Here is a 19768-nt window from a genome sequence, read left to right as displayed (position 1 = left end):
GGGGGATAAGCACTAGTGCATGAAATGGTCTTGGCAGCGGGGTTCTCATACCATATCTGCTCTTACGCTACCAGGAAAGTCGTGAACACTTAGACGTATGTGTAATATAGTATAGGTGGATGCATAACTGACATCGTTTGTGAAACGCCTCGACTCTTGTAACATACTCTAAGATAAAATCGGCGTCTGAGATAGGAGGATCGGAATGGGTGTCTTAACAATGCCGGCTTAACATCACGGTATCATCCACCAGAAGTATACATAGACTCCCTGGTTCCGGTATAAGAATATAGCAATCATCAAATTCCACGAGCAGCTAAACATCACCACCAAAGCACGTATCTTCAGACATTATAATGCCTCTGCCAACCAGCGGTAAAGGCCTTGAGCTGCTTATCATTCAGATCTGTTGCAGCGTAATTGTCTACATCTCAGCATGTCTACGACTCTGGGCCCAACACGCCAATAAAAACAGGCAACTACAGCATAATAATACCGCCAAAAAGAAGCAGTCACCACATGATATACTGATGCTTGCATCTGTGGTATGTGCCTACCGTGACTTCCAAACCTGTCGGGTGGGATTCGTGTTATCCATATACACGAGAGCTCTGTTATTGTGAGACACCCTTACACTACTGACCGGGCTTTTAGCTTCTTTACACCGTCCAGACTATCATTGTAATTCGAGGCATCATCGAGGGTGGCATCGGACAACATGCAAGCAAGATCGACATCGCGGAGGTTACCAAAGGCTTTCAAACGTGGTACTTCGGCGAACTCATCTATGCCGTGCTTTCATGCCTCGTCAAGACCTCTGTAATTTTGTTCCTGCAAGAAGCATACATCGGCCGAAGAAAAATAAGGAAAGCTACTGATAGGCGCAAGATCTGCTGGATTTTGTATATTTGTCTCGCTGTCATCTGGGCAACCTCGATCGTGTTCCTATCTGCCAGTATCTTTCAATGCTCTCCGCCAAGCCATTATTGGAAACAGTTTGAGAATCCTAGCAGTGAAGGCGCATGTTCGAAGAGCGTGGTACCAGCTGCTGGTATTGCTCTTAGTATAGTTTCAGCCGTCAGTGATTGGGTTTTAGCATCGGTGCCTACAGTCGCTCTGTTGAAGACACAGATCCCATGGCAAAAAAAAGCCGCCATCCAAGCTCTGTCAAGCTTAGGAGTATTGTGAGTCATTCTTAACGCCTATACATGGCCGTGTTCTACCGACAAACGGTTAGAGACGGAAGCTTGTACATGGTTTGTTCCGAAACTGATAGTGTCTCAACACTGCAGAGCCGGTGCAGTCATGATCGTCCGCATACCCCACATACGAATATTAGAATTTACGGAGGATTTCCTCTATGAAACTGTGTAAGATCTTCTTTTGTTACCTGTCAATCGTTGAGAGCTAAGTTTCAAGCAGAGACGTTGCGAAGTGGACGGTTATAGAAGCCGCTTTAGGAATCACAGCAGGCTGTTTACCAACCACTCTGCCGCTTCTGAGACTTATGATACGTAAACGAACGCCTCCAAGCCGAACCTCGTCGAGCCAGGGCCCTCCTGTAACGGGGAACTGGACTTGCCGCACTCATGTTGAGCGAGGGCTAGGGCCGAGCGAGGATCTTGATGATGGAGAAATCTTAGTGTGTAAGTCAATTTCACAAGTTCGAATCTTGAACAGTGGCACTGGCTGTGACGTGGGGCCCCGGAATGAGACTTGCCATTAGTTCTACCGAACAATCAGGAGAGCCTTTTTTTTTTGTTTTTGCCGAAGATGACCCCCCCGTGTGAGGTAATCTGGGGCTCTAGCATAAGGAATCTAGGATGGTTTTAAGGCTAAGCCAGATCAGCGAAGCTGCGGAGTCATAAACCTATAAAGAACGCAACAGCCTAGCTTCTTTCGGGTAAACCTAGTGTGAAATGTTTGTGCACCAACGAAGTACTCATCACTTTATGACAATTGAATCTGAGAACATCTGTTGGACACGGAGATAACGCCTATTTGTTCCAGTGAACCATATATATGCAATGCAGGACTGGTTTACCTTGTTATTTCGTAATAAGCCAGTCGTTGTCCAACTGTTACAGTGAATTTGGTGTACAAAGTGGTGCTTAACATGCCTGGTGAACTCGTACGCTGATATTTATTCATGCCATGTCATGCTATTTTAGAAATTAGACCTGGGGCAGGTTAGCTCCTCTACCCATGTTGCAGGACAACCTGACTGTCCATCCAAATCTGGGAAATATGTTGCTGCGTACAATGCCAAGACTCCCGACCCACATGGGTAACCAAAAAAACGCTTATAAGGAGGATCTTGATATACGGATAGTAACTGCTATAATCGATGTAACGAGAAATTGGAGCCGGTATCAGCGTTTTTGGGACGCCACTGATGGTCGCTCATCGTCACTGGTCTACAAATATGCCATGGCACCGTGCGTTCATCCATTGAAAACATACCCCTACAACAGACATACCATAGCTCTGCTGATAGGAAGCATGATCCCAAGTGACTGGTCAATTCACTACTATGTATAGCGAGCTTTCGGATAATCATTTTGGAAGATACTTTTTGTTGCAAGGCTAGGAACAGGGTTGAATAGAAGGTGGCCGAGTACAGAAATGGAAGTCAACCTGGAAAAGATATCAAGCTATTCTATTATAAAGGTTCTCCAAAAGATCTAGCGCTGCATACTGACATTCTATATCCGTTTGCCCATCTGCCTTATAAGCATCGCTGGGCGCATCAGGTAGCCAGAGTTATAGACTAGGATTACGACAGAGTCAAGCGGCGACGGGCGAAGGACTTAATAATGCTTGCGAGAAACACGAACACTAGGACGACTGCAGATGATGTTCTCGCCGACAACAGATGGATGACGGTTTCTGAGCAATGTGGCAGTCTCTCAATACAGCTAACGCCGCTTCTCGCTGAGCGCCTTGACGCTACCCAACATACTGCCGGAATGGCTCTCCTTATTGGCTCACCAACCTCAGGTGAATTGTCAGATCATTTGAAAGGGACCTCATCAGATGGAGATATCCTTCTCAACGTAGACCCACGGACTAAAGTCCTGCATGTCGCTTGTCCGACACTTGCAAGACATGTAGGTACGGAAGACCACTGCCCTGGCGACAACATCGAGTGGGCTAGGGTGAGCAATGTAAGAGCCTCTCAGTCCCTAGCTGCCATCTATTCTCGCCTATTGGGCCCGTTCACCCATGTAGTCTGTGTCTTCGCCTCGAGTTTCACGTCCACAGCCGAGCTTGGTACCTTCCTATCGACATGGCTGCGGTCCGCCTGGTCTGGGACGCAGATTTCTAACTCTTCTTCAGCTTCTGCACATTCAATGCCCCATGATTTACTTGTAGCTCTGCCACGCCTTATTGTTCTGACGGAGGAGAAGTCTTTCCCCGGCAGCGATGTTTTGGAAAATCTCAAGGCATCTCTGGAAGCCATCGTCTTTGAGCAGACAGGATTCTTTCTCAATAGAGCCTTCTCTAGCTTTACTGTGAAAGATACTTCAACGGAAGCCTGCCTACTTCGACAGCGTCGATACACAAAGCTGACGGCTCTTCTGGCGAGCGAGTGTGCGGCGGCGCGGAGAACGTTCGAACGCTTAAATATGCTCTACCATACACACACCATGGTTGACTTATTCTCTAGGGCTTATCACTGCCTCTTGAACAATGAAGTGTTTAATCCAGTTGCAGCTTCGCGGGCATGGAGTCCGGTACCACCAAATGCGGCACAGCAGATAGTAAGATTTCTATCTGAACATAAGGAGGAAGAGACTCTCCGAACTTTTGCTTTACCATATCTGATCTCTGCCATACGTGCGAACGCGTACCCGGCTGAAGCTCATCGTGAGTACATATTTCTCCCTCTTTGTTTCTCTTTCTCACTTCTCTTTCTCACTGTCTTATCTATGGATCCCGATGGTTCCTTCTAACCCCTTTCCCTCTACCTTCCTCTATAAACCCTCTACTTGCAGACAAAGTCCCGTTTGACATTTTTGCCTATATCAGTCCAGTCATGGTACCGGCTAACAAAATCGGGAAGCTTTTGGCTTTCCACTCATCTTTGACACTCTCTACAAATCCATCTGGCACCACGCCGCTCGCACAGTGTGCTTGAAAACAGACATGTACCTACTGGTTGAGAATATGGTGAGAGACCCTGTGAATACCGTGGTCGCTGTAGATAACGACGGTACTACGACCCACGTGAGGACTGTGAAGTCTATGAGCCGCCTGAACTCCACCAATTCCCAGCACACCGTGACATTCGTAGATTCAAAATCCAATGACAAAGGCAATGACAGACAGACACAGCCGAAAAAGGTACCGACAGGTCGTCTCTGCCAAGAAGGTGACACGGTGGATTTGGATACGCCCATGAGCTCACACGAGCGTCGCCACCTCTTATTTCTAGCCACCTCTCGTGATCGCTGGCGGTCGCATAAAGTCCACGACTACTGCCCTGCTTGCATTCTACGACGACCTGAGTATGGGTTACCCTGCGGTCATATGTATTGCGAGTATGACATTAGACGTCTGGGACGGAAAATACGGCGTGAAACCTACGCTGTTGAAGAATGCACCTGTTGTCAAGCTTGCTTCACCGGCGTAGTTTTCAAATTTCGGCCTAAGACAAAAGGTATCAGGGTCCTTGCTCTTGACGGTGGTGGAGTCAGAGGCATCATAATGCTGCAATGTCTACACATGTTGCAGTCGATGCTGTGGGTCTTCCTTCCTGGGATGCCCATAATAGACCTTTTTGACGTTTGTGTCGGGACAAGCTCAGGTGAGTGATCAAAAAGGTTTATCTTGAGACTGAAGGCGAGAAACAAATATCAGGGTAGAGGCTGGATGTGTGAAAAAAGTATTGAGGAGCAAGAAAGAGGAAGAGGCGGTAAAGCGGATGATAGTAGAGATCAGTGAATTCTGGGCATCGTTTCACTTGTACCCACTTAGAAACTAACGTGGTTCATAGGCGGCATCTGTGCTTTGACCCTCGCTCACAAAGGTATGTCTGTCAAGAAGGCTATCCAAGACTTTACAGACCTTAGCCAGCGCGTCTTTGTCTCGCAACCAATTTGGGCAAGGGCCTTTAATCTGATCGCACGAGGATCGATCTACGGTAGTAGTGCCATAGACGAAGCTCTAAAGAGGCACTATGGTGAGAGCAAGCTATCTGACTATACCCCCGCGACTGCTCGGGCTGCAAAGATTCTCGTCACAGTCAAAGGAACGCCAAAAGGGGATCATATACTAAGTAACTTTAATGGGGTCGGCCTCGATAACTCTCACAAAGATTTTGAACAGACATTTTGTCATCCAGATGACGAGGAAGGGCAAAAGGCAATCCTTGCCTGGGAAGCGTGAGTCGACCCCATATTTCCATATTGTATGCGACTTGAAAGATCTTCGCTATCCACTTGAGCCCTATCTCGAAACAAACCTTGTTGTCTTCTGCCTTTCCTGCAAATACCCCCAATCCATTTTTGTTCACAAAGCTGACTTACGAATGTGACGTCAAAGTGCGCGGTCCACCTCAGCTGCGCCCGTTATGTTCCCAACCTTCACCATCGACGGTGTCGGCACATTCCAGGACGGTGCCATGTGGCGAAATAACCCTGCCGACGTGGCGCTATCTCTCGTCCCTGCCCTGACGCAGGGTCATTGTCTGCCGGATATTCTGTTGTCAATTGGCACAGGTTTCGAGAAGAGGCTACAGCAAGGCCACCGTGAACCGCAACCTCCTACACGAGTTACGATTCCTCTGATAGATCTCTTACGTCGGCTCTACGCCTTCATGGGCGACAATATTGTCACAGACGGAGAAAAGTTTCATAACCATATCATGGCAGGGAGATCCGATGTAGGCAGCAGGTTCAGACGACTAAACGTCCCACTTTCAGAAGGTTACCCTTCATTAGACGACGCATCCTCCATACCTAGATTAATGGATGAGGCTGCGGCGCACTTTAAATCTCACCCCAGTTTGCAAGAGGTGCTGGATTCTATCATCTCTAGTTTCTTTTACTTCGAGGTCTCCAGCCGGCCTATACGACACCGAACGCATGTGAGCTTCTGTGGCCGTATCTTGTGTGATATTCAACCAGGCCATCGGCTTAAACATTTCATCAAAGATTTGCGAATACGTGGGGCAGAATTCTCAATCAATGGCAAGTTCACAGCACTCGACAGCGTAGGAGAGTGGAACGGAAGAGAAGTTGATTTTGAGATACCTGTTCGAGGGACGGTTGCTGGACTCCACACACGGCTCGAAATATTTCTCTGCTGGAACATGCTTGGCCGACAGAGCAAGGAACTGATCAGTCGCTCTCCCTTCAGTCTGAATGAGATCATGGAGGCCCAAGGCTGGGACTCTCCCCAATCCCGGGCTCTACGACAGCCGGTAAGAAGCGGACGTAAGCGTGGGATTGATTGTCACGCTGCTTGGAAGCGGATTACGAAGGCCCGGCGGTAGAAATGGAAGAAAGTTATGGTGATCTCTTTCGTTGTGGTAGATAGTGTAGACAGCAGAAAAAAATGGAAGTCACCTGAGTGCCTGTACTACCCTGGCCACGGCAATCGCAGCAAACATGCCGACAAGAAAGCTAAGTCAAAACCTATAGCAAGTTTTGTAAAAAGCACTAGAGTGGGTGTCGACGATGGAAGGGAACCTAGAGTACATGATTGTAATATTGTACGAGATCAACTCTTGGCCAGATACGATGTAACATTTAAGTCCAGAAACAAACAGCTTTTCTCCAACTCAGTTCGCGCTACAATTTAAGCTACGGTAATATGCTGCCTAAGCGACGGCTTATTTTTTGGTGAATTCTCCCAAACCGTCGAGGTGGGAAGTGCAGCTCCTTCCAGGATCAAAGGAGACATCTACTAGCATTAGAACTTGAGCGGCTTGAATTATTCCATCTGGCAGGCATTATGCTCTGGTTACCTCTCTCCTAACCAGACGAGACTGCAACCGGGAGTCTAAATTCTGTGGTAGCGCTAAGGTCCACAGTCATGTGGGCCTTTGTGAAGTTTATATACCAACATGGCGCAGCAACAAAAGTTTTGTCATTCCCCTGTTACGTACGATTGCTCACATAAGTCTGCCTTCGATGGCCTTGAATGCTACCCATGGAAACATACATCGTGAAAGAAATGCTACGCCTCGTCTCATGCCAAATCAACGATCAGTGACAGGACATAATTATAACCTTGAGTGAAGAATCGGCAATTGATCGTTTCACAAGCGTGTTTGATACCAATCTTCACATAGCTATTGTCTCCGTACACATGAAAGTCTTCGTCTCAAAGTGCCTTGGTTGGCCGTTGCTTCCACAGGATAAATGTATGGCAAAAGGCCGATCCAGGACTTTCAAGCAGCTCACAACGTAGTTGGCGTTGACCCTCGATGCGGTCATCAATAAGTGCCCTTGTGAAACAGCGGCTAGTAAGAACTAGGAATAGGGTCTTGCACGCTTTTGTTAAGAGTTAGCACAGATTTGAATAAGGTACAGTCATTCTGATTGAAACATGGCCCAGTCAACCAATACCGGGTTAATAGTCTTGCAGGAGTCAGCCTCATGTCTGTGAAAGTCTATCCCTTCAAGGGATTGGTAGTTCGTCATCTAAACTTATTGTATCCCCGCTCACACCTGATATTCGGATACCTATTGAACACACTGTCGCCGCTGTTGTTTACCATCAACCCAAATGGTTGCTCATGTTTACCATAATATGCAAAACCGGCCCAGGCGAAGAACATATTCAGAGACTCTAAAGGCGTGCAAGGCTTTACCCGTTGACTGATCTGTAGGCCATAAGCAGCTCAGAGTTCAGATTAAAAACTACCTCAACTTACTCCTTTTCTCAAGTCTACGCTACCCGTTCTATTCTTTTCCGTGCCCCTTCACTTCGCAGATGATATGCATCTTAGCAAAGGATCATGTGCGCCAGTCTACTTTGGTCCTGAAATAATAAGGGATTCCGCTTTAAAAAAGCTCAAGGCACTGAAGGACCTCAAATCCAGTCGACAATGGGTTGACGATTCTACAATATTCTTGAACAGGGACGGCTCTTTCTCACACAGAGTAATTGAAGAACGATCTTTCAGAGTATGTACGCAGAAGGTTTCTCTATTCATGGCTAGACTCTTTTCCGCTTCAGGATCTGAAGCCACAACAGAAGAACAGAGACTGCGTAATGCTCGACGGCGACTGCTAGTCTCGCTTCTTGCGCATGCATGGCTCTGGGGAAGACCCAAAGTGTTAGACAATAGAGGCAATCCTGTCGCTTTCGAAGACAGGAGAGTCCTCGCCTCACAGGACATTTTAAATTTCCTTGACAGGGTTCGGGCTGGCACGGCGAGTTTTACTCACGAAGAAGTATGTGGCTTTCTGGTGGACGACGCACAAGAGGTAGCTCTATACAAGGACATGTCAAAGTGGAATTTAAGGGGAGTTATCGCATGTCTTAGGTGGGATAAAGCCCATAATCTCCGTGACGGGGGACCATGGTGCTCTTGCCGGCTCGAGAGAAAAGGACTCCCACCACCTTATGGCGAGGTGCTCGAGAGGAAAGAACTCCCACCACCTTATGACGAGGTTTGCCCAACCAAAATCTCGTTATGGCGCAGCACAGAGGGGAAAACCTTAGGATGTGAGGTGGAGATGCCCAAGGCCTGACGTGTGAAATAGGATGGAGTAAAATGTAGTCATTAGTCACTCGAGTCTTATCATAAGTACCTACCAAACATAGCTGATGCCGAGTTCACACCTGCCATTTGTAGGCCATAATGAGAGAGGAAGTCACGACATCAATCCATTGATAACCCTTTTGCCGATAGCATAACATACAGTCAATACGAATTATTGCTCATTATGGAGCCTGGCCTTACCTAGTAAGAAAAGGTCGGTGCAGTGAAAGTTCACAAGGGTCGGTGAAGCATGTTGGTGTAAATGCTGACTATGGTTTAAGCATGACTTGACGTGGGTCAGCGACATCTGTGCGATTTTTCACCAGCTGTTGTTTCGAAATGGGCATGCCCATGAAATCTGTGAAAGGCAGCAAACCCATACCACCGTCGACGTTCCATGGCAAGGCATCGAAATATTGTACGTCAGGTATGCCGACCATGTGCTCTTGCTATATGCAAAAATGGCCAGGAAAAGCACAAAAACCACAGAGACGGAACTTCTTAGGCATCGACAGCAAGTTCATCTATCCAGTGGACATCAGTAAAAAGAAAGGCTCAGGAGAAACTGAATTGAATGCAAAATGACTTCATCGTTCTCTCACCTTGGCGAATAGAGGAATATGTGATTGACAAGTCTCCTGTTCCTCCTAGATGGGGCGACACCAACAGAAACCAGGATATCGCTGCGCGAGTAGCATTCCAGAGGACTACAGCTTGTAGCGATCAGAGTTTTAACTATGACCTTGTAGTTGGCTTTGCTGCTCTATTTTAAACAGGAAGCCGACCCCAATCTGTAACGTCGCTCCTCTTTCTCAAACACTACTTCTATTTTCAGATGAGTACAATGGACAACGGCATTGATTCATGAGCTTAGCCAGAATTCTACTCTGTACAAAGGTAAAGCTACTGCACCAATATCAGCTCAAGTGCTTTGCGCCGTCTTTCATTGTCACCCTTATTTCCCTCTCTCTGTGTTCGAATATTACCTGAAGCCATGATTCGTGATGTGGAGCTACAAGAACCAGTGAGGAGGCCCGTGACGCGGAGTCAAACCTTAGCACGGAGACTAGATGAAATGAAGCGAGAGCGTGTGGAAAGAAAGCGTTGGGAGAATCGTTGGGAGGAGTTCCTGCAATCCAAACAAGACAAAAAGCCGAAACTGGAAGCACTTAAGGCCTCCATTACAGTCAGAACAGACAATAGAAATGATGACAGTAACAGGGGCAGAAAGAGGCAGAGGTCGGATGCTGACCGGCTTTCGGCTATGCAGCCGGAGCCTCCGCGAAAAAGAATCCCTCCACTGGCAGGAGCAGGGACCAGCCGCGACGACGAGCAGCGCCGCAAGGTTCTGAGAAAGGAGTGGCTGAGGGTTCTTAAATTTGAGCATACCCACCTACTCCTAGATATGGTCGAATGTCTGATGAGTCGGAAAGTCGACAGATATTATCTTGTTGCTTTGCAAATACTTTTGATCGTCTTTCCGGATTCTGACCACAAAGCCGTTCTCGAAACATTACCAGCCATGATGAGGAATGCGCTCGAGGAAACTATACAACGAATATGGATTCAAGGCCCTAAAAAGGTTTACCTCGACTACCCTGCCGAGGGAAGCAAAGACGAACGGATTGAGTGTTGGAAACAGCGGGCGGAGCTTTACCATGGCATCGAGATCGGGATTGAGAGTTTGGACGTGGGGATCTTCGCAGTATGCCAGAAAGGACCGGATGGTCTGCCTCCAGACCTCCATGAGAAGGTCGAAAGCTCAGAGCATTGCAGTATTTTCACAGATCACTTCGCGGTGAATATGCGACGAGCTGCTTGTGTCTTTGAGACGACTCAGCTTCCTGGCCGGGAAATGGAGTTTCTGGTCTTTGTCCTGAATGAGATGATGCAGAGAGAGGCGGAAACTTCAAAGGAGTTAGAAGAGGCAATAGCGCACTTGAAGCAAAAAGCCAAGGAGTCAGATGGCAAGCTAGAGGACTTGCAGAATTTTCTGGACGGCATTGGCACGGGGACCACGGAAGCAATCAGTATGCAGAACGCGGCTGACGAACTATTGGAGGAAGACGTAGATCCGCCGTCTAAATCTTCCTATACAAACAGTGTATTGGACGGCTTCCGAGAAAAAATAGATGACTACCAGTCCGAAATACAAGGTTGGAAATCAGCCTGGGACACCTCTCAACAAGAACTGAACGACGTGAAGGCCGAAAATGGTTCTCTTGCTACCAAGATGGAGGAAATACGAGTATCCCGCGACTCCCTAACGAATGAAAATCATCAGTTGCAGGCGCAATACAATGCCGCTGGCGAGGAAGTGGAAGAGCTCAAAGGCATTGTTGCAGCGTCGAATCAAAAGCTAGTCGAGCAAGGGGTGACATTAAAGGAGAAACTGGAGACGGTGCAAATTGAGCTTAAGCAAGGGCAATCAAAGTCAACAATTCAGACTCAAGATACAGTAGACATAGCTCAGCTGCAGGATGAAGCCAACAAGCTGAGACTTGAACTTGAGCATTGGCACCGGTTGTATGCAAAGCTTTTCAGTGGAGGTTCCGCCACAGAGTCGATGATAAAGTCTCAAAGCGTCTTGAAGCTAACCCAAAGCCTGAAATGTGACAATGAAAAGCTTGTTGAGAGGAACAGTTCGCTGCAGATACAGGTGGCTAAGATGGAAGAGGCGGACAGGACCGCGGAGCTGGAAAGGCGTAATTCGGTTCTGCAAGGGAGAGTTGCTGATCTTGAGAAGCAGTCTCACTCCCCACCCCCAGATACAAACATGGGTGAGGCGGCCCAGCAACAAGCCGAATACAATCAAAATTACTCGTTAGATACTCCAGCGAGCTCCGCTAAGGAGTCAGTCACCACTACAATCACTGTAGGGGAGCTCAAAAAAATGAGTGAAGAGCTTCAAGATGTAAACTCCCGATTAGAGACTGCAGTGCAGGCGAACGATTCTCTGCAAACAAAAAGCGCCGAGCTCAAGATAGAAGCTGAGATGCTAAGGGCCAACCTTCACGCATGTGAAGATGCGAAAGCTAAACTGCAAGCCGAATGTGAAAAACTTCGTTACCCTGGTCTTCTTCCCACGAAACAGGATCATGATATACAAGACTGTAGGGCGGATAGTGGCACACAAACTATGCATCGTGAAGCGGAAGAAGGTGATCAAAATCCATTTGCAGGTGATCGAAAGCAGAATGACATTTCGAACGAGTGGCAGCGGAGCCATCCAACTTGTGAAAAGATGAGGCTTCGCCATCACACCAAGAGGCACGAGGTATATTGCAAGGGGTTCGGAGGGACCATGGGGATCCCAAGCAAGGCGTGGCAAGAGCAAAGGCTCAAGACCATCAAAAGGGCGTCACAATGCATTCATAAGAAAAGGAAAGAGCTGATTCGATCGAGACTAACGGTTGGGGAGCTATCAAAGACAATCGAAGAAGTCAAGAAAGACATAGAGTTAGCTTCGAAGACATTGGAGGAGAGGACTCGAGAGTTGAACCAGAAAACAATCAGTCAAAAGGAAGACGCGCGCCAATTGCAGGCGAAAACAATATATATCGAGGGCTTACAGTCTCAAATCAAGGGTTTAGAAGACAAGGTAAGCCAAGAAAAAGAAAAATACATATTGATACAAAAACAAAACGATGATTTAGCCTCCAAGTTACTGGAAGCTATGCACAAGGTTGAGGCATGTGGGGCGAAAAGTGTCCAAGAGCGGGAAAACATCATGGCTGCTGCGGACACCGATCGACAGATCGCCGAATTACAAGATAGGATAAGAGAAAAAGAGTCGACGATACAGGAGTTGAAATATGAGGTAACCACAAAGGAAACAGAACACGGATCAATACAAAGGGAAATCAACTCTTTGCTGTCGCAGCGGAATGAGCTACAGCGAAACGCAAATGAGGATGAGAAGAGAGACAAACACATGAAGGAGCAGATTGATCAACTGAAGAAGCAGGTTCAGGATCAAAAAGAAAATTACAAAAACAATCTAAAGGAAAATGAGCGCATACTGCAGGAGAAGATAACCTCCATCAACGACTTACAGAGACAGATCAAAGCTTCAGAAGATGATGCAATGAAGGAAAAACAAAACCAGAAATTGATGCAAAATGAAAAGGATGAGTTGGCCTCACAGTTTTGTGAGTTCAAAAAAGGTGCGGAAGCAGATGCTGAGAAACGAAAAAAAGAAATTCAAGATCTGCAAGGAAGAAACCTTAAACTGAAGTCAGAGGTTGAAGAACAGGCCAACGACCACTGTCGGAAAAAAGAAGAAGCCGACAAACAATTGAAAGATTTGATAGGGCAGGTTCGTGATCTGGAGGATGATATCAAGAATGCTCGTGCAAGTCTTGTGGAAAAAGATCAAGAGCTGGAAAGCATGAAGACCGCTCGGGATATCAGCGAAAAGGTCTCCAGTTTGCAAGATACGATCGAAAGGAAAGAGTCTGAAATACTAACCTTGAAGGAGAAGGCAACAGAACAAGAAGCAGAACAGGAATCAATGCGAAACGAGATGAAGAATTTGCTATCTCAAATTGCTGACCTGCATCAAAAGAGAAACTCCAGCAAGAAGGAGCATGAAAATAGTGTCAAACTCCTTGAGGTGGAAATAGCTCAACTAAGGAATCAGCTTGACACGCAAGCACAAAATTGCATCGAGGCAAAGGCTGAGTTATCTACGTGCCGAAATGAGCATGCATCACAGTTCACGAAACTTGCTGAATCATCAGAACTGACGCAGTCGAGAAATAAACTCTATGAGCTACAGAATCAGCTGCAAGTGAAAGACAAAGAACTCGCTAGAATAAAGAAACTTCTGGATGATACCGAGGAGAGGATCGCGAATTCACAAGATGAAATGGAGAAAAGGCATTCAATCATAGAGAACCTACCTGTTTCCTTGGCAACTTTAAGGTCTACGGTTGACGGTATCCAGAGGATGGTAAGCGCACAGCAGCAAAGTACCTACAATGCGAAACCAAACTGTGGCTCCTTGCAACCTGAAAAAGGCGCTCATAATGATGACAGTAAAAACTTCGCCGAGTTAAGAAACCAGATTCAAAACCTCGAGCATTCCATTGTAGAACGGTGCGCGAAAAATGACTTGGAAATTAAGGTTAGAGAACTGCAGGGTAAAATCATGAACCTCGAGAGATCGGGAGATCTACTAAAAGCCGAAATACTCATCGCAACGGCCAGAAGGGATGATGCGGAAGCAGAAGCTGCGAAATGGGTTGGTAAGCACAAACTTTTGGAAGATCGCTTGCGGAAAACCGAAGTCCAGCAATTGCTGGATGCAAAGCTCAAGGTTGAATTTGAAGGCCAAGAAAGCATGAACAGGATTTACGAAGGGTTAAGGGCAGATGGTAGTATCCCTTCTCTGATGACAGAGATCAGTGAGAATAACAAAACCTTGAGCCTATTCTTCGAACAATACAAGAGCGACGTCGATCAGTTCAAAAGCCTGCACAGAAGGCTAGAAGCCCTAGGTGCAGAGCTCCGAGATGTGGAAAGCAGAGTGGATAACTGTGTCGGTGTCCTTGGATCGACATCTGTGGATTCTCCGCCTGATATTGTGAATCCGGGTATAGGTCAACCTGACGAGAAGGTGGAATGGAGAATTGCGAAGAAGGTCAGCCTTCTTATCGAAAAAGCCCAGCTCAAAATTCGAAACTTGGAATCAGCTCTGGAGGCCAAGGAATTAGAGGCCGAACTCGCTGTGCTACAGTCTGAAATGGCTGTCCAAGAAGCGGACCCGATGCACCCGTGCTTATGGGAGGAGATCCCATCAAGTCCTACGGTCGGAACACCAGGATCTGAGCCACATATTTCTTTCCATACCCCAGAATCAATTCACAGACCCATTAAGCAATGTAAGTCGGGAGTTACAGAAGGCATAGATGGCACTCAGTATAGGCATAAGGATTCTTCCCCCAATCTATACCCTACGTTGCCCCTCAGAACCCACACGAAGCCAGAACCTGCTCAAGCAATGGACTGCCAACCCGTCAAAAGGTTAGCAACAGATCGGCCTGTTCTAGCGCAGCGCACAGGCAAGTATAAGGCTCGTAAGCTAGGAGTATTTGAAGAGAGCGCAGGCGTGGATGTGGATAAATCCTTATCAGATCTCGAAGGATTTAGGATGAGTGTACTCCTATATCAATTATCGGTGATATTGCCAACCGAGAAGATATCCGCAGCCTTGAAGCCCTTGGCGAAATCTGACCACATTTATTCATTGAAAAAGATTGGTAAACGTAACCTAGACCAGTTGAATAAAATAGCCGACATCGAGTCGACGCAAGCTCCAGAACCATTGGAGGTCCGGCTACGCAAGGCTCTTGCCGGTATGAAAATCAAGAGACAGCAACTGTTTTCCGGCGCTTCTTTGCAAACCTACGTTGTTATCTTTGAGATTTTCATCGATCTTAAGCAAAGTATGTACACCGAAAAACACAGCAATCCCAAAGGAAGAGCACAGAGGACAATACTACCGGAGCAAGACAAACTTACAAACCGACCAATACGAACCCGGAACGCTAGGGACGGACCAACTGCGAAATCATCGGGGAGGGCAGGGCTCGGAGCGAAGGATGTAAAAGTGATAAAGGTCCGTTCGAAATTAAGACCGTGAGTCATACTTAGAAATGAATCCGTAAAATGAGGACTATACCCTTCTGCTTCCATGGTTGTGCCCCATCAGACCTCCTTTCAGCTTTCATAAGGGTGGAGCCGAATGCTGAGACAGACTCATTTCAGCATTGAAGAAGAATGAATTCTATAATGATTATGTTACCATGTTGGTTTTCACATCACGTTGAGCATAAGTAGTGTGAAAAATATACAAAAGATCGTTGGCTTGCGTCAGCCAAGGCTACTACGACTAAGAGAAACGATCTTTGGTAACAATTGAGCGATGGGGCAGAAAAATTGAGAATGGTATTCCATGGCCCTTTTGAATATAAGTTTCATTGGGTGCTGTCAATTCGCTCACGCATCAGTACTCATATTTATCAGTCATCCTTTCTTCCCATTGCTCAGTGCGTATGTCACCAGAAGCCCTTCGAGCTATCCGACAGCTGACATGATGGCCTTCCGTTCATCTGCCAATAAATCAGAGGTCCTAAGGTCTTGGGCACGTATATTCGAAGATGCAGGGACCTTGCAGTCGGAGCAGGTTGACAAAGTGCGTGTCGAGAATTGTATTGGCTTCTGTCAGATTCCACTAGCCGTCGCAGGGCCTTTGCAGGTAACCGGAGCAGTCGCACTGGATAAAGTCTACGCACCTCTAGCCACGTACGAAGGAACTCTGGTTGCTAGTTGTTCCAGAGGATGTAAAGCTTTCAACGCTTCTGGGGGAATTCACATCGAGACGCTCAGCAACAGCATGAGTCGAGGTCCTGTATTTACTTTCGACAGCCCCGATCATGCAGTCATATTCGCCAAAGATGTACCGGCTTTGAAGCCAATTTTCTCACAGTGGGCAGGGGAGACGAGTGCATACGTACGACTTCAAGCCATGCAACCTACTGTAATTGGTTCCAAGGTCCATGTGCTCTGTAGCTACAGCTGTGGGAGTGCAGCCGGGCAGAACATGGTTACCAAGGCCACTCAGCACGCATGCGAGATGCTCCGACATTCCTTGACCCATAAATATAGCATCCGGGGCTTTCTTATCGAGGGACAGCTGGCTTCTGACAAAAAGCCCTCGTGGGGAAACGTGAAGAAACCTCGAGGAGTCGAGACACTGGTGTGGGGAACCATCTCCCCTGATGCCTGTCGAGAGGTACTAGGCTGTACCACCGATCAGCTCTATGCCACTCAACAGATCTTGAAGGAGGGCGGGATTCGAAATGGCCAGTTCGGCTGCAATGTCAACCCGGTCAATATCATTGCGGCCATGTTCATAGCGACTGGTCAGGATCCTGCCAGCACCGCTGAAGCATCCTGGAGTCACCTGACTTCCGAACTTCACCCTAAGACGGGTGCACTCACCATGAGTCTCTATCTACCATCTCTGCCTGTTGGTACTATCGGAGGCGGTACCGGATTACCAATGCAGAGGGAGGCTCTCAAAATGTTGAAATGCGATGGGGAAGGAGCGGAGCAGAAACAGCGGCTTGCTGGTCTCATCGCTGCTTTCGGCCTTGCCCTGGATGTCAGCACGAGCGCGGCCGTCACCAATGACACTTTCACCGCCAGCCACATGCGGCTCGGGCGGGGACAGGAACGAGCTAACTTGTGATCTATTACGAATGAGATGACGCATATGAAAGACCCAGCGTGAAATCATCGGTAATTCATGGGAGGGCCGTTACGTGTGTAGTCGCAGGGAAAACTACATTAAGGTCTACGACGGTCAAGTCGTATACATAGTGCGGGTTTGGGAAGTTCAATTCACTATAGAAACGAGACTGTTCAAGTCCAATCTGTTCTTTGCCACCATACCACGAGCTTACCATTTGAGTGCGCGTCGAGATCACGAAGATGCAAACGACACGTGTGCAGGGTGAGCAAATCTATCTTATCACCAAAGCGGGGCTAAAGCGACTTGTCCTTATAATGGGACAGCGAAGTTTGCCTGAATCTGCCATAGATGACTCATATTTGAAGATAGCTTACGGTAACACTGCAACCATTCGCCTACTGTGTGAAATGTTCTTTCAGAAGTGAACAAGTGGAGTTATGGAGAAACTGCCAGGCATGATGTGGATACATAGGAAGCCAGTTACCGGGCTGTGCCAAGAGACTACGGGTGCTTCCTTTTCTTGTCAACAAAGTCGACTGTCATGTCTCTATACCACAATCATAGGGCAATACAGGTTTAGAAATACAGTATTGAGCACTTGCACCTTCCGGTCCAAAAAAAACATGCTCTTTGTAAGTCTAGGGTGGGGCTACCTGGGTACATGGCTCTACCTCATAAGCAGATGTTCTGTCAGAATTTGGCAGCCTTATGGGTGCGTAAGCAATTTCTGGCTTAGCGAATGAAGTACTTAGAAGTACCGCTGCTGCCTGGAGTTCCGGGGTGCGAATGTGGGGGAGTGGAGACAGCTTGACAGTGCGAGTCATAGGTACTGTCGCTTACATCAACCAGTTAAATACATCAAAATGCGCTTTTTGTATCAGACAGGTGTGTACACAGTGCGAAGATTTACTCAAGAACGACATGTGGGGCTTCGTTTATAAACGAGAGTTATTGTTGGAGAGGAAGGTGCAAGTGCTCAATACTGTATAAACTAGAAGTAAACAAAAAGAAAAGAAAAGAAAAGACAAAGCAAAGCAGCAGTCAAGCTATTCTGGCTAGCCTTATTCCTTCTGATTGATATCCACATGGTGGAAGGAAAGCATGGTCAAAAATATCTTTCCTTGAATATAGTAAAAGATTCACAAAGAGTTCGGTAGATTTTACAGCCATCTTCGCTGTGCAAGATACCACAACAGAGAACAATGAGCAGGACAAGGTGGCCATTGTTAAAAGGTCATTGGAGATTTTGATTTTTACGGATAAATCCACTGATGGCACGTAGCAGTGGGTTGACTACATGAAGAGGGAGTCTAACATAGCTTTCAGCTATTCGAACCATTCACCTATTTCTAGAATCGAATGCTTATTTATCATTAGTTTGCAAATAAATCGCCTACTGGCTTCAGTTCACACTCCTACTTTTAGTGCCGTTTCGCTGCGAGTTTCTTCCAAGCATCTACCCTGCGGTCACTGAACCTGTACGGCTCTTCACAACACCCTTGTCCCTTTAAGGGTTATTCACAAAGGTCCGCAGACGATATGTGAAAAAAGAAAGAAATGGTACAATTAGTGCTTGCCTTGACACTATTGTCTTCCTGCAAGGGCATAGATTTGTAAGCACATAGGAGCTTGTAGTTGAATCTAATTATCACCATTAGTAGCTTGTTTTGTTTAATGGGCAAGTATTCGGCCGAGTGAATCTCCGAGTGTGAAACACTTGGATTGTAGTGCCAAGTGAGACACCGACATGAGCTCTGCTGGTAGAGTGTGAGACTGACACGAGTTATGATTGGGCCAAGCCTATGTGTCTCAATTCAGTGATGATTGGCCAATATTCTCAAAAGAATGCGAGAATATGTAAGCGAAAGGTGATATAAAGGTTCTGGGTTGTCATCCTTACGCTATGAAAAGATGCTTCCCTCTTGAACGTACAGTCTCAAGCTTCCTCAGCACTCTTTCATCCACTCCTCACCTTAACATCATATACACAATACTTTCGCTTCGCCTTAAAACATGAAGATTCTTATCTTGATCGCCCCTCTGCTTTCCCTCCCTCTGGCTTTTGCCAATTATGGCGGTGATTACGGATATGGCTATGGGGAAAAGATCAGTACCGTAACTGCTACCGTCACGCACACTGTCACAAAGCCCATCTACAAGGCCCCGATCACCAAGACCAAGACTGAAACTGTCACCAATTTCAAGCCCACAGTCACAAAGTACAAGACTAAGACCAAGACCGTCACTGAGAAGCCTTACCCCACCTACCACAAGCCTGGATACGGTGATGGCAAACACAAAGACGGCGAGTACAAGGGCTAAGAAGTGGGTCTCTCCCAACGACTCGAATTGATGGAACATAACCGGGTCAATGTACCTACCTTGAAGATTTGGCCTTGCAATCTTTTCCTGTCAATTTGAGCGATGGTTATCGTAGGGCAATAAGTCGTTGACTTCTCGTTAGTCTGGAGAATGAATTGTTGGGCTACGTTACGGCATTTCTTCTCACTCTTTACCATTCTTATGTAAATATATACACGTTATGTTCTTGGTAGTGGTTAATTATTAGAACTTAGCGATAATTGCTGGGAGGCAATCAGATAAAATCCCTTCGTCGAAATCCTTTTGTTTGACTTTATCATAACTAAACGTTTCGCTGGCCTATTTTCCATACTATTTTCAAGTTCCTACTTTTTGTAGTTCTCTGTCATTATAGAATCGTCCGTTTCATTCCAAGGTTTTATCCCAATACTTCAATATTACAATCTTCTCCAAGGCTGCTATCTTAA

The 19768-nt window shown here is 46.7% G+C and overlaps 6 protein-coding genes across 6 annotated transcripts; all 6 read left to right on the top strand.

The window, feature by feature from the left end:
- Window positions 1-356: 356 nt before the first annotated feature.
- On the top strand, window positions 357-4875 carry BKA55DRAFT_664780 (uncharacterized protein; the record flags this gene model as incomplete). The annotated part of the gene is made up of 7 exons (XM_046197722.1): window positions 357-545; window positions 655-1184; window positions 1534-1646; window positions 2179-2249; window positions 2311-2438; window positions 2843-3870; window positions 4067-4875. The coding sequence occupies 7 exons, from the start codon at window positions 357-359 to the stop codon at window positions 4816-4818; spliced, it is 2811 nt and encodes a 936-aa protein (XP_046048263.1). The 3' UTR covers window positions 4819-4875.
- Window positions 4876-5001: 126 nt separating this feature from the next.
- Window positions 5002-6499, top strand: BKA55DRAFT_514600 (acyl transferase/acyl hydrolase/lysophospholipase; the record flags this gene model as incomplete). Its single annotated transcript, XM_046187976.1, has 2 exons — window positions 5002-5387; window positions 5548-6499. Coding segments are annotated over 2 exons (1338 nt in total), but the record flags the coding sequence as incomplete, so codon positions are not given.
- A 1157-nt stretch (window positions 6500-7656) lies between these two features.
- On the top strand, window positions 7657-8836 carry BKA55DRAFT_572758 (uncharacterized protein). The gene is made up of 2 exons (XM_046193164.1): window positions 7657-8577; window positions 8617-8836. Exons 1-2 carry the CDS (start codon window positions 7950-7952, stop codon window positions 8706-8708), a joined length of 720 nt encoding a protein of 239 aa, XP_046048261.1. The 5' UTR covers window positions 7657-7949; the 3' UTR covers window positions 8709-8836.
- A 1288-nt stretch (window positions 8837-10124) lies between these two features.
- BKA55DRAFT_514679 (uncharacterized protein) lies at window positions 10125-10640 on the top strand (the record flags this gene model as incomplete). Its single annotated transcript, XM_046187984.1, has 1 exon — window positions 10125-10640. A coding segment is annotated over one exon (516 nt), but the record flags the coding sequence as incomplete, so codon positions are not given.
- Window positions 10641-15818: 5178 nt separating this feature from the next.
- Window positions 15819-16976, top strand: BKA55DRAFT_513909 (putative hmg-CoA reductase; the record flags this gene model as incomplete). Its single annotated transcript, XM_046187939.1, has 1 exon — window positions 15819-16976. One exon carries the CDS (start codon window positions 15819-15821, stop codon window positions 16974-16976), a length of 1158 nt encoding a protein of 385 aa, XP_046048259.1.
- A 1924-nt stretch (window positions 16977-18900) lies between these two features.
- On the top strand, window positions 18901-19639 carry BKA55DRAFT_739604 (uncharacterized protein). The gene has a single exon (XM_046201424.1). It carries the CDS (start codon window positions 18993-18995, stop codon window positions 19299-19301), a length of 309 nt encoding a protein of 102 aa, XP_046048258.1. The 5' UTR covers window positions 18901-18992; the 3' UTR covers window positions 19302-19639.
- Window positions 19640-19768: the final 129 nt, after the last annotated feature.

This window comes from Fusarium redolens (assembly GCF_020744475.1).
Source record: "Fusarium redolens strain MPI-CAGE-AT-0023 chromosome Unknown BKA55scaffold_10, whole genome shotgun sequence".
Taxonomy (NCBI): Eukaryota; Fungi; Ascomycota; class Sordariomycetes; order Hypocreales; family Nectriaceae; genus Fusarium; species Fusarium redolens.
The sequence above is the reverse complement of the archived record's forward strand: the minus strand, read 5'-3'. Positions and strand labels throughout refer to the sequence as shown.